Source organism: Herpailurus yagouaroundi, unplaced genomic scaffold, assembly GCF_014898765.1.
Source record: "Herpailurus yagouaroundi ecotype Mexico unplaced genomic scaffold, PumYag 215, whole genome shotgun sequence".
Lineage (NCBI taxonomy): Eukaryota > Metazoa > Chordata > Mammalia > Carnivora > Felidae > Herpailurus > Herpailurus yagouaroundi.
This window is the reverse complement of record NW_024412446.1, coordinates 3,799,576-3,827,416: the sequence shown is the minus strand read 5'-3', so window position 1 is coordinate 3,827,416 and position 27,841 is coordinate 3,799,576. Positions and strand designations below refer to the sequence as shown.

Below are 27,841 nucleotides of genomic sequence, written 5' to 3'. Positions count from 1 at the left end.
ATAGACTCTATGACTCTTCTATGACTCTATGACTCCTAGACTCCCGCCAAGGGATTATTTGTTTGTTTCCTACCCCTTCTTCTTATATAGGGGGGGAAACTGAGGCCCAGAGAAGTGAAGTAGGTTGTCCAAAGTTAACTTCTCCTTCTCCTTCCATTGCAGAACTTGTAGTCGTCTGTCGACTTGTCAGAATTCCCCGCTCACATGGTAAATCCCTTGGAGGCAAGTGCCTGGCACATACTGGACGGCCAATCAATGGGAGTCACAATCAATAGTGATCCTGTGTTCTTCCTGTGTTTCCCCTTCCCAGCTACGCCAGGAAACTTGTTCTACGCAGCGTGAGGTTGCCCTGGCTGTGAGTGGATCAGGGCGGGCGGCATCCGTGGCCTCTCGGAGCCCCCTTTTCTATTCTGTAATGGGGAGCTCATGCACTGCTGTTTTCTGGAGGGCCTCACCTCTGCTTCGAGTTTAACTCTCAAAAGCAAATGAACACCTTCGAGTTTGTGGAGGAAGAGGTCCCAGGTTTCTCCTTGGGTCTCTAGGGTTAGGCAGGCTGAACTGAGCTTCCCCTGAGCGAACACAGGTACCCACCAAGATCACGCCCCTGGGTGGTGTCTACCTCCCCCTTCCGCCTTCCCAGTTCACCAAGAACCTTTCTCCAGAGACCCTCTGTGAACCTTTCTCACCAGGCGTGCTCATGAAGACTCTTACAAAAATAGCTGCAAGCTGGAAAAAGGAAAATAAAATAACTCTGTTTCTCTCTGCCAAAAACAACAAAGCAACAGTGTGCCTGCAGCCAGCTCAGTCCCTGGCATGGCTGTACTCACGGAACGGCTTATTCCCTTTCCTCTCCCTGACTGCAGCCAACTCCGCTGATTCTATTTCTGAGGTTACGTGCCGTTATTTGATTGATCGATCGATCGATTGATTAATCGATCTGGCCCTTTGAGGTCACTGATAATTCTACCTTGTGGTTTGGACTGGTGACTGTTCCAAACGCCCGGCCTTCTTCTCATCCTTTGGGCCATTCTTGGAAATGTGCCACAGCCCTAAGTCTCTTCTGTCTACCAATTGTCCCCGGGTCTTCACTAAGGAAATGATTACACACATGGCTACTTGTTTGCAATGATAAGAAAAAAAAACACCTCGCCCCTCCCAAGAATTCAGGCATACAATTGTGTCTTTGGTTAACCACTGGTTAACAGCAATCAGCAGCCGGCTATTAATTTACTCTTTCGCATTTCCTGTCTCTTTCCCTTTAAACTGGTTCAGTATGCAGGCCTGCTCCAAGATGAACAAAACCAGAATCCCCAAATCGGAAGGGGTGTGTACGTAGGTGAGCCATGAAGCAATCCAAATCCATGAGAATATTCTGTGCTCCATCACAGATTGATCTGAAGTTTTTTTTTTTTTTTTAAAGGAAGCCAGAAATCCAATGAAGCAGTTCAAATTGCAACTTAAGATATAGATTTTTAAAACATTTATGAAACTGTTAAACTGGAACAAGGCAGAAACCTCCAATAGATTCCCAACTCACTGATTAGAAATTTCATTTGTTCCTGTCCCCGATGGGAGCAGCCTGAGGACATTTGCTGTTCCTCTGTATCTGACAGTCTAGGCACCAGTAGGATATTTTCCAGCCTGATGCAGTGAGGCGTGTGTTTGTCTAAGGAGAGGGACTTCCACACTCCCTGGGAAAGTCTGGAAAAATGATTACTTTCAGTGCTTCTTTTTTTGTGTCATCTTGGTGGGTCTAGAATGGAATTATGAGCCTGGGAGCTTGGGAGTATAGCTTTGGCATGGCCACCGACTCACTGTGTGACACAAGGCAAGTCCCTCCCCGCCTCTCCCCGGTCTGCTCATTTGTTTTTGTTTTTTTTCAATATATGAAATTTATTGTCAAATTGGTTTCCATACAACACCCAGTGCTCATCCCCAAAGGTGCCCTCCTCAATACCCATCACCCACCCTCCCCACCCTCCCACCCCCGGGTCTGCTCATTTGGAAAATGAAACCCATAGTCTATATGGTCCAAAGGGCCTTTGGTAGGTAGAATAATGGCCCCCAAAGACGGCCACATCTTAATCCCTGCAACTTGTGAATATATTACTCTACATGGCAAAAGAGACTTTGAAGTGTGTGATTAAGTTAATGACCTTGAGATGGGGACATTATCACGGGTTATCAGGAGGGCCTGATCTAATCACAAGAGTCCCTCTAGAGTGGAAGAGGGAGGCAGGAGAGGGTCTAGGATAGAGGGAGATGTGACCCAGGAGGTCACGGTTGTGTGCTGTAAGGACTCCACCCATCATTGCCAGGTTGGCTGATGGAGGCAGAGGCCACCAGCCACAGAACGTGGGTGGCCTCTGGGAGCTGGAAAAGGTGAAACGGTTTCTCCTCCTGAGCCTCCGGAAGGAAGACAGCCTTGCTGACACTTAGATTTTAGCTCAGGGAGAACTGTGTCCACCTTCTGACCTCCAGAATCCGGAGACAATAAATCTGTGCTTTAAGCCACCGTGTTTGTGGTAACCTGTTACAGCGGCGACGGAAAACTAAAACAGGGCACCTTCCAGCAACCTTGCACTCAGTCCCTAAGGATTAAAGCCCAGCTTTGGCAACAGCCTTGCGCATCCCCGCACTGAAAGGGTGCTTGGGAGGAGGCATCTCAGGGATGCTGTGTCCCATCTGCCTCCTGGCCACCGCGTGTGTGAGCGTGGCTGGTCTGATTTGTCCCCCTGCGCAGGGGGAGCAGAGCCTCACATGCCTCAAGTCTGAAGGGGCCTCCGGAGATCCTCTGCGAAGACACGGGTACAGTATTATTTTCATCCTCAAATTAAGGGAACTGAGTCCAGAGAGCACAGCTGCCGAGAGAAGGAGACGGAGCGGGCGCTCCTAGCTCCTGCTACCTGGTTCTTCTCATTTGGTCACTGGGGAAATACCTCTTCCTTGTGCTCGTGGATCGGGCAGGGGAGAGGCGGGGAGAGGGAGGATGATGGTGAGAGACTGGAAGGTAGAGCAAGGGCCAGGCAGTGTTTTCTGCGCATCTGTGCGTGAGGAGGAAGGCGCCAACCATACGAGGCTTTAGGGGAGACCTTGAGTTGGTAGTGATGGGGGAGTGGGGAAAGGGAAAGTTAGGCTACAGGCACCATCCCCTTGGAATTAACATGATGCCGTGAAGACACAGATTCTGCCTGGACAGGAAGCTCTCTCTTGCCGCAGCAGGCACCTCCCCACTAGGCACCTCCACCCTCCGATCCTGCCTGGACATCCTCTCAGAAGTAGTGGGAGCGAGGTGGGAAGCCAGTGTGGCCTCTGCAGGGACAAGCAAGTCTGTTTGATGGGGATGAGGAGGTGGGGTGCAGAGAGCCTCCGGAAAGGCTGGTATGTGGGAGGGAGGCCAGCCCGACTTCACTGACAGGGGAGAGGAGTCAGGACCGAAGTGCAGAGGGACAGGAAGGCCTCCTTCATGGTTCTTAGGTCTGGGCGGTGTTCTCTTCGAGCCACACGCCTATGGTCCAGGGCAGTGTCGTTCAGACTGCAGGCTGTGACCCATCAGTGGTCATGAGATCATTTAAAGGTTGCGATCAATAGTGTTCAGAGACTTCGAATAGAATGTAAGTGCATACCCTCCATACACTTTGTAAAGGTAAGCGTGGTTGCAGGAGACTTTCCATGGCTACAATCTGTGGGTTTTAACCCGGCAGGCCTGGCCCTTCCCAAAGGCTTTGGGGAGCGAGACCTTAGTAATGGGGGGAAAGGCAGCATCGACTCGGCTGTTTCCACAAGACCAGCTTTTAATATGACCGTGACCGGAAGCACGAATAAATAAACGCCAGAGAAAATGGAGAAACCAAATCAAACCAAACCTCAGAACATCAAAACCCAAATCTGGAGAATGGAACAAAACAGAACAGATCTCTGACAGACAGACAAAACAAGCCCCCACCCCCAGAGAAACAGAATTGGACTGTACAAGCCGGGTCACGAGGACAGCAGGATGACGCAGGTCCCCTGGATGAGCGCTGGAGTCGCCCAGGCCGCCCTGCCTCCACCAGGCGCTGGGACGGGGGTGGGGGTGGCCCCGGTCAGCCCACAGGCCGGCTCCGGCAAAGGGGTTTGTGGGCAGGTTAAGAACCTTCACAAACTACACAGGGACCGGACGTGGCTGAGAGTTCTGAGCTTTTCCTCTTGACCGTGCCGTCGCGATTCCAGTGTGGCCACGGGGTGGCTCTGGGGCTGGAGCCTGGTCCCACTGCAGGACTGCAGAGTGGCCGGCGGAAAGCGCACGGAGGAGAGTCGTGAACAGAGACGGACGAGGGGGTGGCGCCGCGAGCGGTCTCAGCATGCAGGTGCTTTATACATCTGGCAGTGAGATGTGATGGCAGGTTGGTTCTCGGACAGTTCCAGAGTGTGACTCTTTTCTCCTAAGAGGGACGCACGGCGGGGCCCGAGGACGCGTCGTGTCAGACGTGGCCACAGCGAGGTTTTGGCAGATAGTTTGCTATGTGTGCATAGGGGGCTCTTGTTTCCTTCTGTCATCAGGGGCCATCCCACCTGAGCCTGCTGTCCCCTGTCCTGGGTCTTGGGCCTCAAGGTCTGTTTGGGAGGGTGCCGGGTGGTCCATGGGCTGTCAGCAGGCAATCTCCTCCAAGGTCCCCAGGGCCGTCTGCAGGGGCACATTCACAGTGTGGCTGATGGTTTCAGAGTGGTTTGGCATCGTGTCACAAGTGCTCTGGAGGCAAGGAGATAGGGGGTGCTGATATTCATTCTGCAAAATGTTGTCATGATGCCCCTGGCAGCCCAGCCTAGGCCCTGGGAACTGTGGCCCCTGCTTGTGGGCTCTCCCAGGGCACCACGGCCCCTGCCCCAGACATCTCAGGGGCTGGCTTGCTGTCGCGGGGCCCGAGGCTGGAGGGGCCTCGCTGCCTTCAGGATCCTCACCATTGCCCACTTAGGTGCCCCCAGGGTAGGGACCGGGTGCCCTGGTGATGGGGTTTAGCAGCTGCCCCGATGTGTCACCGAAAGCTACTTCTGAGTGCTCTCTAACTCCGAGGCAGGAGCATGTCCCCTCCTGTCCTCCTCCTGGGGTCCTCCCTTGAGGCCTTTCTGGGTAGAGGAGGACCAGGCTGGGGGCACGGGCTGCCAATTGCTGAGGCCTAGGAGGAAGTGGGGAGGCCCCCAACCAGCCAGAACCAGAGTAGTCACGGCTCCCCAGTGGACCTTTAGGGTTAGGCTGGCCCCTGGCAGTCTCGGGTCCCTGGACAGGGTGGGGCTGGGGGGCCTTGAGCTTTCCCAGCGACTCCCATGCCGCGGAGGGCTGGAGGCTGGGAGGGATGGGAGCAGAGAGATAGCAGCCAGGAGGCTGTGCCAAGAATGTGGGGGAGATCTGATGAGGATGGGGCTGCGGTGGGGGGAGGTGACAGAGGCTGAGCACTTACTGTAAATTAGGCACTGCTGACTGCTTTACAGGCATGGTCCCACTTAATGCAAATGACAAGTCCCTAAGGTGCCTGTGACTCGACAGGCGCTCAGGGAGGTAACCCACCAGCCCTCAGGCACTGAGCTGGGAAGCAGGGACCTGAGTGCCGATCCCCCGGCCCCTTCCACGCTGCCTTCCCCTCAACAGACACTGGTTTCTATTCAACAGAGGCTGCAGGGGCCCGGGAGAACCTAAGCAGAGATTTTTCGCCCGGCAGATGGCATCTGGAGCAGAAACGGGGGTCTCCTGGGGGGAAGGGGCTGGGATCACTGGGCCTAGGATTTGCTGACTCCAGGGGGGTGGTGGCTGCCTCAAGGGCCTGGCATTCTCAGGGCAAAGTCTCAACCGGGAAAAGCCAGAGATACCTGTACCAGGCAGCTGAGGCCAGAGCCCGGGAGCAGACTGAGTTTGGGAAGGAGAGCACACAGCCATAAGAGGTGGGGCCTCGCTGGCCGCTCGAGGGAAGAGAGGCAGAGTAGGACGGCGGTCAGGGGGGCTCTGCGTCCGGCTCTGCCATTCATCGCCTGGGTGACCTTGACCTTTTAGGCCTCAGCTGCCTCAAATACAAAATGGAGAGAACAGACCTTTCTCCAGGGTAACCACACAGCTGAAGGACAAGGTGCGCTTACGGCCTGCAGCATGGAGCCTGACGCGTACTCGGCACGCACTAGGAGGCGGTTACGTGGGTAACAACCTCGCGGGGCCCCGAGCTCCGCGTCCCCTTCTGAAGGAGTAAAGCGCCAGTGACGTCCTCACTTGCACCTTGACACCCTGAGAGTAAGGGAGCGGAGCCTCCCTGCTTCCCCCAAGGCACACGATGAGAACTGTAAGGCTCCAGCCCTGGAGAAGCTAGACTGGGCCAGGTATTGGCTACATCCATGGCTTGCTATCAGGCTCTGGATGGGTGTCAGAGAGAGCCCCGGGCTCCGTGGGAGCGTCCTCGGACAACCTGAGTTAAGGCGTGTCTCCCCCGCCCAGGCCCTGACATCTGGTCTCATGCAGCCCTGCAAAAGCAGAGAATAGAGCAACCTAGAGCACACAGGCTGCTCTTACCACGTTCTCGTCGTGGCTCCCTTCGTCCTCTTCTTTACCAAGCAGGTCTAAGAGCTTCTCTTTGATCAGCTGCAAGAAAATCAGGACAGGGTTGGTCAGGTAGAGCGACGAGCTCTGGGAGCCCCTGCCCAATCTTTTGGCTGAAGCGAGGTTTTGGTGCAGGAGGTAGGTCCTGGAGGAGGTCACAGGAGGCCCCCTCTGGCACGGGGACCGTTTTCTCTTGTGGAAGGAGCGTGTGGATGAGCAGCCTGGGAGCCCCTTTCTGAGGCTGGGCCTGGGGGAGGAGATTACCAATCACTTTCCAAGCCTGAGAGCCCCACTGTTCGTAAGACCAGGCCCCCCCCCCCCCCGAGTTCATAACATTCGATTCCTAGCAACGAGGGGCAGTTATTAAACATGTTACTTGGCAGGATGCAATTTCCGTAACCTTATAACAACTCTTCCCCCAAATTAATAAGCAAAGCAGAATGAGATCTGGCCGTGGGTGGCTTGGGTTTGGGGAACAAGGTCACCATGCCGGGAGGGGGAATGTGGCACTCCAGAGGACCCTGGTACTCGGGGTCCTCCAGCTCCCCACTGTGGTCCCCAGGGGCCTTTGGCCAAGGATGGCCCTCTCTGGGAGGCAGGACACTGCTGTGCCGGCTCTTCTTGCTAGAGCGAAACTCTGGTGGCCCTGGGGACACTGAGGAACCCCCTTAGGAATTCTGGAGACACTGGAGCCAGCCCAGCTCTGGAGGACGCAGGGGAGACGGGGTGGGAAGGGGAGGCTGAGGAGCAAAGGAATTCTCAGAGCCAGAAGCCGCTGTCTATTGTTTGAGATGCTTTCAGAGGCTCTGTTCCAGCGGCCTTTTGAGGGGACATCTCCGGCTGTGAACAGCCAGAAATGGCCTGCGTGCCTTTGTTCCTGCTTCCTCAGAATTGACGAAGTCGTCAGGAAATGCCGCTTCTCTAAGCCTGCCTGCACCAGGATAGGCACTACTCAGGTGACGGGCCACCCAGAGGGCCCATGTGTGTGTGTGTGTGTGTGTGTGTGTGTGTGTGTGTGTCTGCTGGGTGAACGTAGTATATATGTGTGTGTGTGTATTTACGAGTGGTACCAGGGTGTGTGAGTGGTGTGTGTGTGGGGGGGTATGTGTGTGCATGTGCTGTGAGTGTGTGGGTGCAGACACACATACGTATGAAGCCACCACAGCTGGTCTTGCGTGGGAGGGGCTCGGAGCTGGCCTCAGTTCTGGCTCTTCTCCTTCTCGATGCTTCCTCTCCCTTCCTGCAAGTGTGGACAGCCCACGGATCTCCCAGCTGCCTGGGGATAGGACTGTGGCTTCTGTCTCTCTTGGACCCACCCCCTCCTCCCTGCCTAGGACTTGGTGATAGACAGTATTTGCGGACAGGGAGGAGAAAGCGGGTTCTGGGTGGAAAGAGGCCACCCTCTCCCCCATGCATCAGGGTAGGACGAGAGTATCAGCATACGGTCATTTCCCCACGAACAACCCCAGTCTTACCTCGTAAATATAATCAAAGAGCTCTAGTATTGTAAGGATACTAGCACCAATAAACAGTCCCATCTGACCACCAATATCACCTGGAGAGAGAGAAAAGGTCAAAGATTTGGCTTTACTCATGGCCCTTCTAGGAAGGAGTGAACAAACAACTCAGAAACCAGACCTCCCTCCACGGGGAGCCTGGGCCTTAGGTAGGTCAGGCCCTGGACAACTCCCTCTCTCATTGCACAGCACCCAGTGTGGATGGGGATTAACCCAAATGCTTACTGGAGGGCCTACTGTAAGACCTCACAGGCTAATGGGCTTATTCAATTACCTTCAGAACCACACTCAAAGCCTCGCTTTGTCTCTGGGCTGGGAATAGAGACAAGAAGCGTGTGGTCTTGGCCTGGGGACAGGACAATGGAGCCCAAGACTCATGTGTCAGGTGCCTTGGGCGTGGGTCTCGGAAACAATGGCACAAGAGACCTTCCTACCCTCCCAATCATGAAGAGGCCCACAGGGCCAACTCAAGGCACCTCTCACCTTTGGGATAAGGTCATAGGAAGCATTCCCCTAACTCCCCCACCTCAAAGTAAATGCTCAATTTGGTCTTTTCCTAGAGTAGATGTTCTTGCTGGGGGGTATATAGGCCCCATTGACCAAAGTGTTTCTTGACTGGTCTTCAGGTCCCCCCCAGTGTAGATACCTGGACATGCCCCAAGTCTATAAAATCAGAATCTCTGATTCTGGGGTCTGGAAGTCAGGATTCTTAAATTCCCAGGGGATTCTCTAACCCACCAGGGTCTGAGAACAACTCTCCTGTGGGAGTTGTGGACAGTTGGAGACCCTTTGGAAATGAATGCAAAACATTACATGGGTGTACCTGGGCATTTGTACCGGGAGAGTCCCTATTTGAGAAGCTATTATCAGATCCCCAAGGGTCCCCCCAAAAGTCCAAATGCTTGGCTCTGGAAGTCAGTGTGGTCGAATAGAGGGCTCAGAGTATCTGCGTTTGGAGAGTGGCCACCAGCCTGCTGTGTGGTTTTGATAACCCCTGACCTTCTCAGTAGCTTTGCCTTCAAAGGACATTTGGTGGTGGAGGGGAGTGGAGGAGAGAACTGTGAGGTTCTTGCCAGCTGGAGCCTCTGAGACCGTTAGCTGCTGGGCTGGGCGGGGAGAGCGCTGGGAAAGGGGGTGCACCGGGCTGACCTCGTGGTCTGAGAACTTTCTGTTGGCCACATCTGCCCTCTCTGATTACAGTCCCTGATTATGGCTGAGTGGGGTCGGACAACCACAGTCCCAGGTGAGCAGGCAGAGAGGGCAGGAAGGGGGCTCTTCCTGGGTGGGTTTGGAGCTGGGCTCCAACAGTTCCCCTCACTCCTCTCCCCCCTGCCCTCTCTGATGCCCTTCGTGGGGACATTACTGGGGAGTGGGTTCTTACAGGTGTTCATGTCAGGTGTGAGGTGCGTGTTTGCACGTGTATGCAGTGTGTGTGAGTGTGGTTATGTGCCAGGGTCCTCTGCGTGTGCACATGCTTGTTTAGTAGAAGAAGCATGTCTGGCTGTCGATGGCTTCACGCAGGTGGCTATTTACGTCTAGGGTGGGGACCCTGAGTGTGTCTAAGTGTGTGTGAGTGCGGCTTTGTGGGGGTGGGCATAGTGTGTTTGAGCGTGCGGAACCTGTGTGAGCATGTGTGTGCGTACGGACAGGTGTGTGTGATGAGTCTGTGGGTCTGTGTGCCACCGTGCACCGGTGTGCGTGGCTCTGCATGGTGTGCGTGTGTGTGCGCTTTGGGGCGGGGTGTGCTGTGTGTGGATGAGTGCCTGTGCGGTGTGCGCTGGGGTGAGGGCGGGCTGTGCAGCGGTGAGGGAAGGGCCCAACGGGCTTGGGGACTGAGTGCTTGCGAGCGGCACGCACTCTTGTCACGGGAGGCACAGATGGCAGCATGATTTCTCAGCAGGCTATTCTGGGTGGGAACAAGATGCTGGGAACATCTCATCCTCATATCAGATGCAGAGATGAGCTATCCTTTCTGACAGATTCAGAGCTCAGGCCCTTCTCAGTGTGTGTGTGTGTGTGTGTGTGTGTGTGTGTAAGACAGAGAGAGAGAGTGAGAGCGAGCGAGAGAGAGAGAGCGAGCTGTGAGCCTATATGGGGGGATGGGGAGAGCCCTGTCTTGAGTTCTCTTTAGGAAATGAAAGAGAGGGATGCCTGGGTGACTTGTTGGTTAAGCGTCAGACTGTTGATCTCGGCTCAGGTCGTGATCTCAGTTTGTGAGTTTGAGCCCCGCATCGGGCTCTGCGCTGATGGCGTGGAGCCTGCTTGGGATTCTGTCTCTCCTTCTCTCTGCCCCTCCCCCGCTTGTACGCACACTTTCTCTTTCTCTCTCAAAAAAAGAAAAAAAAAAAGAAATGAGGTGACAGAGGCAGGGTGAGTGGGTCTACATGTCTGGAGCATGACCTCTACCTCCGGCCCAGGACATTAGAGTCTTGGCTTAGTCCCTTTTGGCCGCAACAGCGTCTGAGACCCAAATGACAGCCACCTTAACCCAACTGGGTCCCAGCTGTGGCTCAGTCCCCAGTCGCCTGGGAGAGGTGCAGAAATGCTCACATGGTGCCTGGAATCACCAGCGGGGGCCCTGGGTCTCTGGCATGGTGACTCTCCAGGTACCAGAAACTATTCTTTATGGACCTTCTGTGGGCTGAGGCTTTACCCCGGCTAACCATCACAATGAACTCATCAAGCAGCTTTATTAGACCCATTTCACAGATGAGGGGCCTGATGTCCAGTGAGTGAGGCCACTTGCCCACATTCTCGGAGCTGGTATGCAGTAGTCTTTGGCTCTGAACCTCTATACTTCCCTCTATACCTGCCACCCACCTTCCCCAGGATACCACTCTCTGTCCAACTCACAGGGACAACAGCGGCTAATTCTCCTTGTAGGGACAGCATCATGTCCTCTCTTGAGAGTGAGCTGGAGTTGGGAGAAGGACCCAAGGCACAGGTCTTTCAACTGACCACCCCCAGGGGTTTTGTGAGTTTGGCGGGGGGGGCAGGGTTGAACGGAACTCCCTGCATCCGTTATTTGGCGGTGCGGCCAGGGGAGCTGATGTGAACTTGAGTGGGGGCGGCAGTCAGGTTTGTAGACATCTGGGGATGTGTGACCCTTCTTTTGTGTTTGACAAAGGACTCTCAATCCAGGGGAGACATCTGGCCCCAGTGCTGCCATGTTGCTTTCCAGTCCCACACTCACACTCACTGCCTGGGGACCACCCAAAGCTCAGCCTTCCCTCCATTGGACAGCGTTTTTCCCGCTGTGGCCCCGGGACTGTCACTCCAACCTGGGGGCAGAAGACCGCAGAGTCCAACGGGGCAGCCCTGGGAAGGCCCTGAGAGACCTTTCAGCTCACTTGCATCATTGTGTCAATGGGGAAGCTGAGGCTTAAATTGGGGCATGAGCTGAGCCTAAAACCTCCGTCACTCTGGAGGCCTTCCCATTCTGGGACAGAGGGCGTAATTAGCACCTTGAGAGTGCTGTCTGCCTGCCTACCCCCTGCCCACTCCCCCTCACTCCCCTCCATGACGTGTGGAAATTTGTGCAACAGACACCGACATACCGAGTAAGGCAGCAACTTCATATGCCTTCTTCTGTTCAATCGTCTCATAATTGAGGGCTTCAAAAAATATATCCAGAACGAGGATGTTCTCTCTGCAGAGGGAATATCCAGTACCATACACAGTGAGGACCATCGGGATCCACGCAGGCCATCCGACCCAGCTTTCCCATTGACAGAGGGAGGGGCTGAGGCCCAGGAAAATGAAACCACCAGCCCAAAGTTAGAGCTGGTCAGCGACAGAGCTGACCTTGGAACCAAGAGCCCTGACCCCCAGCCCAGTGCTCTGGAGGCACATATCAGCTGTCCCTCTTTGGGACAGCTTTCCATGAGTCCTACCTGGCCTCCAGGTCTCTGGGCCCCCCACAGGGTCTTCCTGGCTCCCCACCTGCAGGTGAGTTCAGCACTCTCTTGACAAGCTCTTCACTCTCTTGCCTTGCTTGCCCCAGCTGACCTCCCGGGCGGCCTCTACCCACTCCCGAGAGCCCCCCGCCATGCTCCTACTTGGATTTATAACAAGGTTGTCCTAGTGGGACGCCCGTGCGCTCACACTGCCAAATCAGCTGCCAGGCTCAGGGAGGAACAAATCTATATCTGGCCGGGGGGTTCCCTTTTCCTCTTTTAGGCAGGTGTGTTAACAAGACGCATCTTGGCAGGAAAAGTCATCGCTGCTGGCAGAACGTCGGCTCAGCAGCAGGGCCTGGCACCTCCTTTTCTCCATCTCCTGCGACGCTGGTCACAGTGGCCTCGGTGCCCCTTGTTTGCAACCGGCTGAGCCAGAGTCGCCCCGGGATGGGCTCTGGTGGCCGTGTGGCAGGAGGGAGCGGCTGGTGAGAGAGAAGCAAATCCTCCTCTTCATGCAGGGCTCCCCGAGGCGCCGTTCAAAGTAAGTGTCACCATCGCTTGCCTGGGTGATGACAACTGCCTCCTACCAGGCCGCCTCCCTTTCTTCTGGCTTCCCTTCTGTCCTCCACACTGCCCCCTGAAGGATCTTTCTAAAACTGCTAGAAAACATCACAATTCAGGGACGCCTGGGTGACTCCTTTGGTTGAGCGGCTGACTCTTGGTTTTGGCTCAGGTCATGATCTCATGGGGTATGAGTTTGAGCCCCGAGTCAGGCTCTGTGCTGACAGTGAGGAGCTTGCTTGGGGCGCTCTCTCTCTCTCTCTCTCTCTCTCTCTCTCCCTCTCTCTCTGCCCCTCCCCTGTGTGTGCTCTCTCAAAATAAATAAATAAAACGTTAAAAATAATTACATTTCAGTTCCTCTGTCACCCAGGCTACATTTAAAATGCTCACTAGCCACATGCGGTTAGTGGCTCCCTTGTTGGTCCTCGGAGATACACAATCTGTGCTTCTGCCGTCATGGCAGAAAGTTCTGTTGCAGAGCAGTGGTCTAAAATACACGGTTGAGGCTGTCACCTACTTGAAGCTCATCAGAGGCCCCCTCCTCTTTTTGGATAAAATCCACTCCCTGTCCCCCAGGGAGAAGAGGCCCTCTTGCTCTGACGCATCCACCTGTCCCAGCTCCCTCTGGCCATTCTCTTGTCTGCCCTGTGCCTGGGACACCTCTGCTCCCAAGACTTCCATTCATTTATTCTGTTAAAAGACATTTTTTTGAATACCAGCTCTGTGCCAGACCCTCCACAGCAGCGAACACAAGGAAAGGCTGCAGCCTTCAGGGGGCTTTCCGTCTAGTGGGGCACACACACACGAGAACATGGAAATGACACCCTTAGGTGAATGCCACAAAGGAAAACACCAGAGTGCTTGGACAGAGATTGAAAAGGAGGAGAACTAATTTAGCTGTGTGAGATGACCTTGAAATGGAGACCTGCACAATGAGGAACCAGGTGGGTAAAGTGCGAGAGGAAAAGCATTCTGGGTGGAGGGAATGAAATGTGCAAGCCTGCCTGGGAAACTCCTACACATCCTCTTAAACAAGATCGCTGAAGCTGGGGCACGTGACTGGCTCAGTACATTAAGCTTCCGACTCCTTTGTTTAAATTTTTTTTATGTTTTTATTTTATTTTTGAGAGAGAGAGAGAGAGAGAGAGAGAGGCAGAGAGAGAGAGAGGGAGACACAGAATCTGAAGCAGGCTCCAGGCTCTGAGCTGTCAGCACAGAGTGGAACTCATGGGCCACGAGATCATGACCTGAGCTGAAGTTGGACACTTAACCAACTGAGCCACCCAGGTGCCCCCAAGCTTCTGACTCTTGACTTCCGCTCAGGTCATGATCTCACAGTTGGGGAATTCAAACCCCACATCAGATTCCATGACTCTGACAGCACGGAACCTGCTTGATATTCTGTCTCTCCCTCTCTCTCTCTCTCTCTGCCCCTCCCCCGCTTGCTTTCTCTGTCTCTCTCCCTCAAAATAAAGAAATAAACTTAAAAAAAGTCTCTGAAGCTTTCCTTGACGGCAACCCTATGTGAGGTGCAGTCAACCAGCCTCCCTTCCTGCCTGTATCAGCCTGTAAAGCATTCAGACGTTCGCTCCTCTCTCAAGACTGTTAAGCTCCTTAAAGGCTGGGGGAGGGGCTGCTTCTTAATCATCTTTGTCTTCACTTTCTGAGTCGTAAACACAGAGCTTGGCACACGGCCGAGGGTCAGTTCAGTTCTGCCAAACGGAGCTTCCCTCTGCCCTCCTCCTCGACTGCCCCCAGTTTCTCCTGGGTCCATCCCTTCTCCCTCTGCCTACCGGTGCCCACTGAGCTTACGAGATATATTTTTCTGATTTGTTGAATTTCTTCTCGAGGTACTTGGCTGACGTCTTGCTGGGGATCTTCACCATGGACAGCTCTTTGTTGTAGCGGGTCAGGTTGCAGGGTGTCCTGCAGAGACAGTAATTACTGTCCTTCTCCGCCAGCAGACCTGCAGGGGAGAGGGGGGGCGGGGCTTAGTCAGCTGTGGGGGCGGGGCCCCAGGGTTCCAGCCGCTGGGGAGGTGGGGTTGCGGAAGCTGGGAGGAGGGGCCATCCCCGGGAAGTGAGGGGCGGGGCTGTGGAGATGAGGGGAGCTGGGCTTTGGCTATAGATTGGCGAGGGTGTGAGCGCTCATGAAAAGTGCCCACTCCATGTGTCTCTCTTGGTCCTGTTCTCCTTCCACTTCCTTTATTGTTATGTTGTCCTTTAAAAATTGTTGAAAGGCACCACTTTTGGAGAATGGGTTCCACAGGAGTCCTGGCCCCTTCAGCTTCCCAGAGCCTTCTCTGCTCCTAGCCTCAGTGTTCTCATCCACAAAGTGGGCCTCCCGTCACGGGCAAACATGAGAGAACATTTAATCTAAAACCCAGGGCTCAGCGGTATTCCCTCTGAGGCTCCTTCCTAGCCAGAGCCTGCCTCCGGTGCCTGCTGGGGTAGGGTGCAGGCAAAGATTCTCAGTTCCTGTCCCTAGAAGCAACCTCCCGCATCTTTTCTGCTCCTGTCTTCCACTTAGGAAGGGGTGGCTAAAGATATCACTTCCTTCCCTCCGTCTCTCTGATCATGGCAGTGTTACCCACGGGATTCCATACTCCAAGGAGAGATGTCTTTGTACACATCTTTCACTCTTCTCTAAGGCCGGCGCCTCCCCCCACGATCAGTCCTTCTGGAAGCATCTGGACACAGGAGTCCAGAGCTGTCCTAGCTTAGCTCCAGCAAGTGCAGCTGCTGAACGAACTTGAGTCCCTATGATTTAAACATGCTCTCTGCTGCTCGTCTTGATCATAGACCACTTCCCAGGTGCAGAGAGAGGCAGGCAGGTGGAGTGAGTCTAGATTTGGGGTTGTGGCTCGTTTGTCGGATCTCCTGCACCTGAAGTTTTCCAGTGGGGGATTCCAGCAGTTATTCCAACCCACGAGCACCCAGCCAGAGGAGGAGGAGGGGGAAATGCACAGCAGCTGCCCCTTCCCCCCCCCCCCACCTCCTTCGGTGCCCACCAGGATGTCTACTGTTCATTCATCCTCTCTCCATCTCTGTCCCTTCCTCTGTGCTCCCCAGTGCTCTCCATTCCCCTGAAACCCACCCCTTCTCTACCGCACCTCTCTACTTCCTCTCACTCCCCCAGTGCCTTGCCAGCCCTCATCCGCCTGCATCAGTTTCCTCCCTTCCCTCGCTCCTGCCTCCTCTCCACCTTCCTCTCCAGCTCCTACAGTGCCGAAGCCCCAGCCAGCCTCTCCTCCCCACCTCCGGTGCCCCTTCCGCCCTATCTCTCCCACACCCAGAACACCTCTGAGGTCTCAAGCTCAGCTCCCACTCCCTTTGTCCCCCAGTACTGACCTAGGGCAGGCTCTGCGCACTCCTTGTGCTGCTCAGGAGTACAGAAAGGGGCATCCCCTGCAAAGAAGAGACACAAGGAGACTACTCAGGCAGCAACCCCTCCCTCCTGGGCTGGGGAAAGGGAATGCATCCTGCAACCTGGGAGGAGCAGCAGTCCCCCGGCAGTCAGAAGGGAATCACCCATAAGAGCTGGGGGCAAGTGGGGGCTCAGTGTTACCCAGAGCCAGGGGATTAGGTCTGCTCTGCTCTGGGAGCTTGGGCAGGTGAATATAGGGTCTGCCTAGCTAACTTCTCCCAGATTGCTGCGCTGGCCCAACTAGCTCAGGTGGGTGACAGGTGAGAAAGCCTTGGTGGCTGAAAGTAGAGACTGGCAGAAAGCACCTCTACCTCCAGGCACACATCTTCGCCTTTAACTCACACGGTACCTCCGGAAATAGGAAATACTGTGTCTGTTTCACCCCTGAGAGTCTTGAGGTTAAAATATCCTGCCTTCCCAGGACATCAGAGCTAGCAGTGATCGAGATGGGTTTTGAATACACTGGTCTGACCAGTCTGACCCCGAGGCCAGGGCCACACCTCTGCTGTCTGTGAACAAGCCCCACTTTGTAAGTTTCTTGCCCTTAATTCGGTAACAGAGATGCCAGTAAGAATGTCATGGGTAGAACGGTTGAAACCTCTACTGCTTGCTTTTGGCTCAGGTTCCATGGGGGAACCTTACTGGCTGGTGATCCAGTCTGAGCATCAGGCAGGTAACATTCACCAGTGCGGTATCCTTCTCTATGGTCTCTCAGTAGAAATCCAGACGCACCCCCCCCCCCCCCCCAAAACCCGGCCCGGCCTTTTTTTTTCCTGGTGCTAAAATTAAACCTGCCACAATGTCCTTTCCTTACTATTTCCCTAAACACCCTTTTCAAGAGCTGAGAGCTGGTATGCTTCCTTCTTTCCAACAATAACAATGTAACTGGTGTTTCTCTTTTTGCTCTGTCTTCTGGGAAGCTCAGAGGCAATTTTAAAGATCAACAATTATACAATTAGATTTCTAGAAAAAATTACTGATTACTGATGAAATAGAGTTTAGCTATAAGCTAAATCTGAGCATTGGTTATAAAAGAAAACAATTGGTAATGAATTAAATGTCTGATATAAGGATTTAGTTAAATAAACTTAAATAAAGTATGATATGGCTATGAAATGGTAGCCATTGAATAGGATAGCAAAGCTCCCAACACATAGTAGATCATCAGTCAATACTACTTTTGGTTCCTCTCCGCATGTGCTAATAAAATGACCACTGACTTTTGCACTTTTATATTTTAGCCTAATTTTATCCTCCTAACAACTAATGATTGTATTTTAGAGATAATGAAGGTAAGAACAGAGAGATTTAGTAACTTGGGCCAGGTCACACAGCAGAAAAGTGGAGGAATCTGAATTAGAAGCCAAGGTCCCTTCCTCCCAGCTTGTCATCCTTCCTTCTCTGCTGCGAAACCAAACTCTTCATGCTTGAATTAGCCCTCACGCCATGCCCCCTCCCCTGCACCCCCACCCCACCCCTCGTGCTCCTGCCTCTGATTAGCTGACTACCTCTAATAAGATGGCTACATGCATTGTTAGTCTGACACCAGAAATATCAGCGCATGCGCATCTATTTGCCAGCTGAGGGACTTTTGCCTCATCTGAAAGAGTGCTAGACATTTGGATGCGAGAAGGAAACCATCTGGATGAAAGCAACAGACACCTGGATGTTTGAACAGGTGCCACACCAGGATTCAAGAATTGCAAGGGCTCCAATACCTGGACACTGAACCCTAGGAGGTAAGAGCAGCAAACAATTAACAAGCATGTTGAGCACTGGCAGGAGCATTCTTTAAACATCTGGACACTTCTGGACACCAGGATGCTGCCCTGGTTGCTAGACTGGTTGTTTCCATCTGCCGTCCACGTGTTTGGGACCAAGTACTAGCCTTTCCCAGAACAGCATCTCTGTGGGTCCTCATGGAGTGGGTACAGTGGTTCCCGCTAGGGTGAGAAGGGCACAGAAGGTCTCAGGCTGTCCCTTGGCACTGACCTGGCATGTGCACCATACGACAGTTGCAATTCTCCACGATGTAGCGCGTCTCACAGTCGATCCGACAGGCGGTGATGCTGTAAACAGGAAAGAAGTCGAGTCCCATCTCTGAGGATCGGCACTCACCCCAAGGTGGGGGCAGGTATGTGAGCTGCAAGACAGGAAGGTGGGGGCAGCAGTCAGCCCTGGAGGTTCAGCATCGACAGCCTTAATAGCGCATTCACTTACTTATTCAATCAACAAACGATTATTGACCATCTGCTACAGGACAATCTAGCTCCATTGACCTCATAGGCTTTCCATGTCTGCCTCCAATACTCATTTTCCGGTCTCGTATAACCTTCTCATAAAGGCCAATCTCGAAGTCTCTTACATTTGCCATGTGTCTTTCTACCTCCGTACTTTGTCATCTCCAAACTCTTGGAATGACCCAACTAAATTCTACCTTCTTGGCTGGGAACATTGGGACCCCAGACCTAGACTTGGGGGCCAGAACCTTCAGAGGGTCCAGGAAGAAATGGCATAATCAATGTTATTTATGATCTGTGGCCCAGACTAGAGCACTCCTCCTGTGTCATGCTATGGATGAACTCCTTTGGGGAAAATGTCCTTATTCTCAGAGGTCCAATGTCCATAGAATGCTGTCATGCCTATGGTATATGCCTGTTGGGACTGGGGAAGGTGAAGGGCGAGGGAAATGAATGGCTGTGAGCACTTATGTGTGAAGCCCCGAACTAAATCCTTTATATTTATCTTTTTTATTTAATTGGAGAAAAAAAATGCAACAAAATGCATGTTTTTAGAGCACAGTTCAACAAATTCTAAAAAATGTATACACTTGACTGGGGCGCCTGGGTGGCTCAGTTGGTTGAGTGTCCGACTTTGGCTCAGGTCATGATCTCACGGTCTGTGAGTTCAAGCCCCGTGTCAGGCTCTATGCTGACAGCTCAGAGCCTGGAGCCTGCTTTGGATTCTGTGTGTGTGTCTCTCTCTGCCCCTCCCCTGCTCTCTCTCTCTCAAGTAAATAAACATTAAAATTTTTTTAAAAAAAATGTATACACTTGTGAACCTACCACTTAAATCAAGACCTAAGACATTTAAAAAAAAGTTTACTTATTTATTTTGAGAGAGAGTGTGTGCACACGTGTGAGCAGGGGAGGGGCAGAAAGAGAAAATTCTAAGCAGGTCCTGCACTATCAGTATAGAGCTGGACGTGGGGTTTGATGCCAACCATGAGATCATGACCTGAGCCAAAATCAAGAGTCAGTTGCTCAACCTACTGAGCCACCCAGGCACCGTAAGACCCAAGACATTGAAAATCACTCCACAGAATTCCTTCCTCTCCCTTTCCAATCCACCCCCACCCATCCACCCAGCCAATCTCTGTTACGGATTCTACCACCCTAGGTTGGCTTTGGCTGTTCTCAACCTTCATGTAAATGAGAACCTACAGAGTATTCTTTTGTGTCCGGCTTCTTTGGCTCAACATAATGTTTTTGAGATTTATCCACACGGTTGTGTGCCTTAGTTCATTTTTTTTTTTTTTAAATTGCTGAATGGTTTCCCAGTGTATAAGTATACCACAATCTGTATCCATTCACCTGATGACGGGCCCTTGGATTGTTTCCAGTTTTTGGTAATTATGAAAAAGTCCCTGTTAACATTTATGGACAAGTCAGTTCAGTTTTTGGACACATACTTTCATTTCTCTTAGGGAACCGGCTAGGAGAGTAGCTGGTTTGTTAAATAGGTCTCGGGGTAACTTTTTATATGAAACGGTGAAACTGTTATCCACAGTGCTAGTACGGTCTTTCATTACCACCAGGAGCGTATGAGAGTTCCAGTTATGCTGTACCCTTGCCAAATCTTGATTTTGTCCACATTTCTAATTTTAGACATTCATGTAGGGGTATAGTTATATCTCATTGTTGTTTCTATTTGTGGCTTTCTGCTGATTGATGATCTTGAGTGCAATTTTATGTGCTAATTGGCCATTCATATATTATCTTTTGTGACATGTCTTTTCAAGTCTTTTGCCCATTAAAACAACTTGCTTACTTTTTACTTTTATTATTAAGCTGTAAGAGTTCTCCATATGTTCTGGATACAAGTCCCCTGTCAGATAGCAGGTACTGAGAATATTTTCTCTCTACCTCCCATAGTTTGGGGCTGACTTTTCATTTTTTTAATGGTGTATATTTTTCCTACTTTTAAAAATCCCTCATTAAGATGTCATTTACAAATAATGTCTCAACTTTAATGGACAATTTAATGAATTTTTACAAGCGTGTACACCCTGGTAACAAGCATTCCAATCAAGATACGGAGCATCTCCATTAACCCCCCAAAGTCCCCTCCCCAGCCCTCAGGCCATCACCGATCTGCTTTCTGTCATAAATTGGCTTTGCCTGGTCTAGGATTTTATATAAATAGAAGCATACAGCATGCACCCTTTTGTGTCTGGCTTCTTTCTCTCAGCAGAATGTTTCCAAGATTCATTCATGCTCATGCATGTCTCAGTAGTTCATTCCTTTTTATTGCTGAATTTTACTTCTTCCTTTCTGGTCTTTATTTTTTATTTCTTTTTCTTGCTTCAGCGCATTGGCCAGAAACTGTATATTGTGTAACGTTGGAAAAAACTGAAGGGAGAAGATATCCTTACCTTGTTCCTGATCATAGAAGGAAAGGGTTCATTACTTCATTATTAAATGTGTTAGGTATATATATATTTTTTTCCCTAGAGGCCCTTGTCAGATTGAGAAAGTTCTCTCCTGTTTCTAGTTTGCTGAGCACTTTTACCTTTACTGGGTATTGAGTTTTGACAAATGTGTGTCCTGTTTCTACTGAGATGATCACATGATTTTCCTCCTTTGTTCTGTTAATATGGTGAATGATACGGATTGATCTGTAGATGCTGAACCCACCTTGCATTTCTGGCACAAGCCCCACTTGGTCATGGTTTATTTATTATCCTCTTTATATTGTTGCTGTATTTAACCTACTAATGTCTTGTGGAAGATTTCTGTGTCTATGCTCATGAATGATATTGTATTTAATTTGCTTTTCTTGTGATGTCTCAGTTAGGCTTGGTATTGTGGTTATGCTAACTTCATAAACAAAATTATAAATTGTTTCCTTTCCTCTTTCTCTATCTTCTCAGTTTGTATAGGCTTGGTATCATTCCTGTCCTAAATGTGAAGCCATCTGGACTTGGTGATGGTGTGTGTGTGTGATGATTTTTAATTATGAATTCAATTCCTTTAGTGGATTTAGAGACATTCAGACTTCCCATTTCTTCTTGTGGTGGTTCTGTTGTGCTGTTTTCCAAGGAATTTGTCCATTTCATCTAAGTTGTTGAATTTATTAGCATACAGTTGTGTATAATATTCTTATCACTTTTTAAATGTCTGAAAAATTGGTAGTAACGTCCTGTCTTTCGTTTCTGATATTAGTAACTGGTGTTATCTCTTTCCTTGTTGTTTTTGATTTCTAATTTAATTATGCTTTGATCAGGAAACATACTATCCATGTTCCTTTAAAATTTACTGAGATTGAGTTACAGTGCAGCGTATGGTATATCTTGGTGAATGTTTCATGTGCACTTGAAAAGCATGTGTATTCTGTAATAGTTGGTGTAGGTGTTTTATAAAAGGCAATTAGGTCAAGTTGTTGGATAGTGTTGCTCCAATCTTCTATAGTTTTACTGAGTTTTTGTCTAGTTATTCATCAATTGCTGAGAGAGAAGTGTTCAACTCTCTAACTAGGACTATAGATTTGTCCATGTTTCCCTTTAGGTCTATTTTTGCCCCTTGTGTTTTTGAAACTTACCATGAGGCACCTACACATTTAAGATCACGATATCTTCTTGAGGGATTGATTCTGTTATCATTGTGAAATAACTCTCTTTATCTCATGCAATATATTTGTCTTGAGGTTTACTTTGTATAAGATAGTCATACCAGCTTTCTTATACTTACTGTTTATCTTTTCCCATTCTTTAATTTTTTTTGGTCCACCTTTTGCTTTTCGCCCATCAGAATATTTTTATATTTAAGGTACATTTCCTGTAAACAGCCTATTTGAGTACTGCTGTTTTACCTTGACAATCTCTGTGTTTTAATTGGAGGGTTTAATGCATTTACATTTAATAGTATTTTTGATACAGTTAAGTTGAAGTCTACTATCTTGCTCTTTGTTTCCTTTTTGTCCCCACTGCTATTTCTTCCTTTGTTCTACCTGCCTTGACTCCTTTTGGGGTAACTGAGTATTGTTTTAGGTGATCATTCCATCTCCTCAATTGGCTTTTGATTTATACCTCTTTGTATTATTATTTTTTTAACTTGTTCCTCTAGGATTTACAGTTTTCATCCTTTATGCTATTGCTGTCATATATTTTACTATCACATCTGTTATAAACACCATGGTAGGTACACTGTTACTATTTATGCCTTAAGGATCCCATTAATTTTCAAAGAAGTTAAGAAAAAAAGAAAACATTTTTTTTTTAATTTTTTTTTCTCGTTTTTATTTATTTTTGGGACAGAGAGAGACAGAGCATGAACGGGGGAGGGGCAGAGAGAGAGGGAGACACAGAATCGGAAACAGGCTCCAGGCTCTGAGCCATCAGCCCAGAGCCCGACGCGGGGCTCGAACTCACGGACCGCGAGATCGTGACCTGGCTGAAGTCGGACGCTTAACCGACTGCGCCACCCAGGCGCCCCAAAAGAAAACATTTTATATTTACCCACATGTATATCATTTTCCCTGTTCACCATTCTTTTGTGTAGATCTGAATTTCCATTTGCTATCATTTCTCTTCAGGCAGAAGAACTTTCTTTATTATTTCTTTTAGTATGAGTTCACTTGTGGTAAATGGTGTCCATTTTCATTTATCTGTAAGAAGTGTTAATTTTGTCTTTATTTTTGAAACATATTTTGGCCATGTGTAGAATTCCAGCTTGTAATGTGTTGTCCCCCCCAACCATTTCAAGGGTATTCCACCATCTTCTGGCCTGTTTTTGATGAGAAATCAGTCATAATTTTTTCATTGCTCCTCTCTATGTATTATGCCTCTTCTCTCCTGATTACTTTTAAGATGTTGTTGCTGTTGTTGTTGTTGTTGTTGTTGTTGTTGTTGTTTTAGGATTTTAACTACATCATACCAGACGTGGTTTACTTTGTATTTATCCTGCTTGGGGATCACTGAGGTTCCTGAATCTGTGGAATGATATTTTTGAACAAGATTGAAAAACTTTTAGCCAATATTTCTTCAATTATTTTTCTCCTCCATTCTTTGTCTCTCTTCTTTCTGGGATCCTATTTATATGCATGCTGGTTTGCTTGGTACTGTTTCACAAATCATGGGTAGAACTCTGTTCACTTTTATCAGTCTTTTTTCTTTCTCTTTGTGTCTCATTTGAATAATTTTTATTAACCTGCCTTCAAGTTTGGTGTTCATTTATTGTTTTCTATCTAATCTTCTCATAATACCATCCAATATTTTTAAAATTTCAGGTAATTGTATATTTTAGGTGTAGGTTGGTATGTAATTTTTTTTAATTAAAAATTTTTTTTAATGTTTATTTTTGGGGGGGGGGAGAGAGAGAGACAGAGTATGAACATGGTAGGGGCAGAGAGAAACACACACAGGGTCTGAAGCAGGCTCCAGGCTCTGAGCTGTCAGCATAGAGCCATACATGGGGCTTGAACTCATGAACTGTGAGATCATGACCTGAGTTGAAGTCGGTGCTTAACCAACTGAGCCACCCAGGCGCCCCTAATTTTTTTTTAATGTTTATTTATTTTTGAGAGAGAGAGAGACAGCGCATGAGTGGGGGAGGGGCAGAGAGAGAGAGAGAGAGAGAGAGAGACAGAATCTGAAGCAGGCTCCAGGCTCTGAGCTGTAAGCACAGAGCCTGATGTGTGGCTTGAACTCATGGACTGTGAGATTATGACCTGAGCCAAAGTCAGATGCTCAACCAATTGAGCCACCCAGTCCCAAGGTGTAGGTTGACATTTACAAAAAGTTTTCATATTTTGCCTAAAAGTTTCTCATCATTTATATCTTTCTGTAATAGTTTAACATGCTTATCATTGTTATTTTATTTTTATATACTTAAAAAATATTTATTTATTTATTTAGAGAGAAGGAGAGGGGCAGAGAGAGAGGGAGAGAGAATCCCAAACAGATTCTGTGCTGTCAGTGCAAAGCCCAACGTGGGGCTTGATCTCATGAACTGTGAGATCATGACCTGAGCTGAAATCAAGAGTAGGACACTTAACCAGCTGAGACTCCCAGGAGCCCCTAACATGTTTATTATTGTTATTTTATTTTTATTATTAAATTTTTAAAAATGTTTGTTTATTTTTGAGAGAGAGAGAGAGTTGGAGGGGAGAGAGAGAGAGAGATCGAGAGAGGGAGATACAGAATCAGAAGCTGGCTCCCGGCTCCAAGCTGTCAGCACAGAGCCTGACATGGGGCTTGAACTCACAAACTGTGAGATCATGACCCGAGCTGAAGTCAGATGCTCAACGGACTGAGCCACCCAGGTGCCCCATGTTATTGTTATTTTAAAGTTACTGTTTCTAATTCCAACACGGGCTATATGCGGATCTGTTTCTACTGGTTGTTTATTTTTCTTTTCATATTTTCCCTCTTTTTTTTTCATATGTCTAGTAATTTTTGATTATATATAGGGGACATAACCCTTAAAAATTTTTTTTTAATGTTTATTTGTTTTTGAGAGAGACGGAGCATGAATGGGGGAAGAGGAGAGAGAGAGAGAGAGGGAGACACAGAATCTAGAACAGGTTCCAGGCTCTGAGCTGTCAGCACAGAGCGTGATGTGGTGCTCAAACCCGGGAACGGTGAGATAATGTGGTGCTCAAACCCGGGAACGGTGAGATAATGACCTAGGCCGAAATCAGACACTTAACCGACTGAGTCACCCAGGTGCCCCTGGACATAACCCTTTTTTTTTTTTTTATTTTTTTTTTTTAAAGTTTATTTATTTTTGAGACAGAGAGAGACAGAGCATGAACGGGGGAGGGGCAGAGAGAGAGGGAGGCACAGAATCTGAAGCAGGCTCCAGGCTCTGAGCCATCAGCCCAGAGCCCGACGCGGGGCTCGAACTCGCGGACCGTGAGATCGTGACCTGAGCGGAAGTCGGATGCTTAACCGACTGAGCCACCCAGGCGCCCCGACATAACCCTTTTTTAATTGTATCCTGGATGTTGCGAATAACTCTTTATAGTGACTCTGGGTCAGTTGTCTTCCTCTGAATAGTATTGAGTTTTGTTCTAACAGGCAGTTAAATCAATGGTGAATCACTGGTTTTGTTTGGTCTTAGAAAGACTATTTAGGCTCTGTTTACGGATGGGCATATTTTAGTTTTGCCCTTGATTCTGGACTATGCCCTTTGTCTTGGGATGTGGTCTTAACTCCTGCGGAATGACTCATCTGGCATTTCAGTGGCAAGTGTGAGGTATTTATGAAGTCTCTCCAACTTGGTTGTACTTGGATATCAAGTCTGTCTCCCCTCAGTGGCAGCTGCTGAAGTTACTGCCCATTTCTTTCAACTGCTGTTTTTCTCCCGAGCTTCCGGGAGTCCCTCCCTATCTGTATGAAGTTCGAAGTTCCGTCCAGGACTTTAGGGAGGTTTATGTAAAAATGTGGGGGCTCCCCATCTGGGGCCCCTCCTTTCTAGGATTTCTTTTCCCAATTTTTGGCCTTTCAGGCAACCCTAAATTCTGACTTCTGACTCCTTAATGGCTGCTGTCTCCTGCTCGACCTCTATCCCCAGGATTCCCTTAGAACTTGGCGTGCCTTCACGGGGAGGTCAGGTAAATAAATGTGTCCTTCACTCAGTGTGGTTCCCTTCCTTCAAAGGCTGTGTAGCCTCCCGTTTCTGCCTGCTGTTAGTCTCTCTCCAGTGCCATCAAATAGTTTGTGCAGGGTTTATAATTGCTATTTCCGGGAGAGTTTGTCTGATATAAGCTACTCCACCATTACTGAGAACCAAAAGCTTCTGTACTTATTTCATGTAACATTCACAGGACTCCTTTGAGGTAGATGTTTCCATTCTCATTTGATTAATGAGAAGCTTGAGTATCAGAAGGTTAAGTAGCCTGTCCAAGATCACAAACCTAATCAGTGGCAGAGCCAGCAGATGGACCTGGGAATTTCTGACTCCAGCCTTGTGCTTATCACACTACACTGCCTCTCCAGGGGCTGGAGAAGGGCTGTAGGAAGGGCTGTACGTGGCTGTAGGAAGGGAGACACGCTCCAAGGAGGACTTTTCAGAGCGTTTCTCTTCCTTTTTATCTAACGGTTCTTTTCTTCATTCTTCCTCATGGTTTGCTTTACTCTTTCATCTTTGGAGCTCATGAGTTGACCAGGATTTTTCACAAATTTCTTGTATGACCTTGGAAAAGTCGCTGCTCTCCTCTGGACCTTAGTTTTCTCATCTGTAAATAGGGAAGTTTGGCGGGGTAGGGGGTCTCCTATGATTAGAATGGGTTGGATCCTCTATGTTGCTCAGTAGTGGATCATTAAACACACAAACTGGCTGTGGGAGAAATGAATCATGCCTTTTGGCAAGGCTGGGGGTCTTAAAATGATGTAAATTCACTTTGGAGGGGGAGCTCATTTCTTTGTCTTCTATTAAAACAGGTGCCCACGATGGGTGCACCAGGAATGTAGCTGGTGAAGCTCTGATGGTGAGGATCCAAAGTTTGTTCAGGGTCAGCCACTTCCCTTTTATCGCAGAGGTCATGTCCGGGATGCCCCTGCTACCCTGCTGTGGCTGGTTCGTTATCTGTTCTGTCAGCTTTCCTGAAGCCTCACACACAGTAGCTGGAAAATCACAGCATGTAAAGCATCAACTCTTGCTTACCAATGAGTGTCTGAAAGCGGGTTGGAGTATTTGTTTATCCTGGGCAAGCAAAGCCTCAGGGGGACCCTGAAGCACTGTCTTCAGATATCTGAAGGGCTGTCTCAGGGAAGAATGAGATTTGTTTTCTGGCTTCCCAAGGGAAAGATAGACGCAAAAGAATAGTTGTAATAAAGGAAGTGGATGATGGTAATGTTTATGCCTGCTGCAAGCACCGTGGTAGGCACATTACATGCCTTACTTAATTTAATCCCAAAGAAGGATTGGGGCGCCTGGGTGGCTCCTGTCGGTGAAGTGTAAGGGTCTGACTTCAGCTCAGGTCATGATCTTACAGTTCATGGGTTCGAGACCCGCTGCTGGCTCTGTGCTGACGGCTGAGCCTGGAGCCTGCTTCAGATTCTGTGTCTCCCTCTCTCTCTGCCCCTCCCCTGCTTGTGCTTAAATAAGCACAAGCTTATTTAAAGCTTAAAAATAAATAAACATTAAAAAAATTTTTAAAAAAGGAAGGATAAATTCTGGCTCAACTTTCTAACCTCCTGTACAATTCAACAATAAAATTACCACCTTGAGAGTGAGTTCCCCATCATGAGGGGTGTTCAAGCAGAAGCTACGTGAATCCTTGGCTGGAATGGGAAGAGAGAGAGTCAAGCACTGGGTGTGCAGTACCTGAGAGGGCTTCTAAGGTCTCGTAAGTCTCAATGTCTAATCATAGATCCCAAATCTATTCTTTCAGTTTGAGAATTAGAGGCAGTGGAACGAGCCAGATAGAATCTTGAACCCCACTCTTTCACGGGCCAGCTGTGTGACCTTGGGTAATTCGTCCACGCCCACCGTTAGTCTCCTCATCTGATCAAATGATATCAGTGCCCTGCAGGCGACAGGTGCTCACCAAGACTTGGTTCCCAGCCCCATCGCCTAATAAACTCCTTCATGTTCCTCTGCCCTTTCATTTATGCAACAAACAGCTCACAGCTCCCCCTCTGTTCTCCTATAGTT

General features: G+C 49.5%; 1 protein-coding gene across 1 annotated transcript in view; it reads right to left on the bottom strand.

Annotated features, from left to right (window-relative positions):
* Positions 1-3,776: 3,776 nt before the first annotated feature.
* Positions 3,777-27,841, bottom strand: part of ASIC2 (acid sensing ion channel subunit 2) — a 1,013,351-nt gene continuing 989,286 nt past the window's right edge. The window contains exons 4-10 of the mRNA XM_040455226.1: positions 17,955-18,105; positions 15,887-15,943; positions 14,349-14,502; positions 11,634-11,725; positions 8,035-8,114; positions 6,533-6,601; positions 3,777-4,732 (exon numbers count right to left, since the gene is read on the bottom strand). Coding sequence (XP_040311160.1) covers positions 4,631-4,732; positions 6,533-6,601; positions 8,035-8,114; positions 11,634-11,725; positions 14,349-14,502; positions 15,887-15,943; positions 17,955-18,105 — 705 coding nt within the window. The 3' untranslated portion in view covers positions 3,777-4,630. The remainder of the gene's footprint in view (positions 4,733-6,532; positions 6,602-8,034; positions 8,115-11,633; positions 11,726-14,348; positions 14,503-15,886; positions 15,944-17,954; positions 18,106-27,841) is intronic.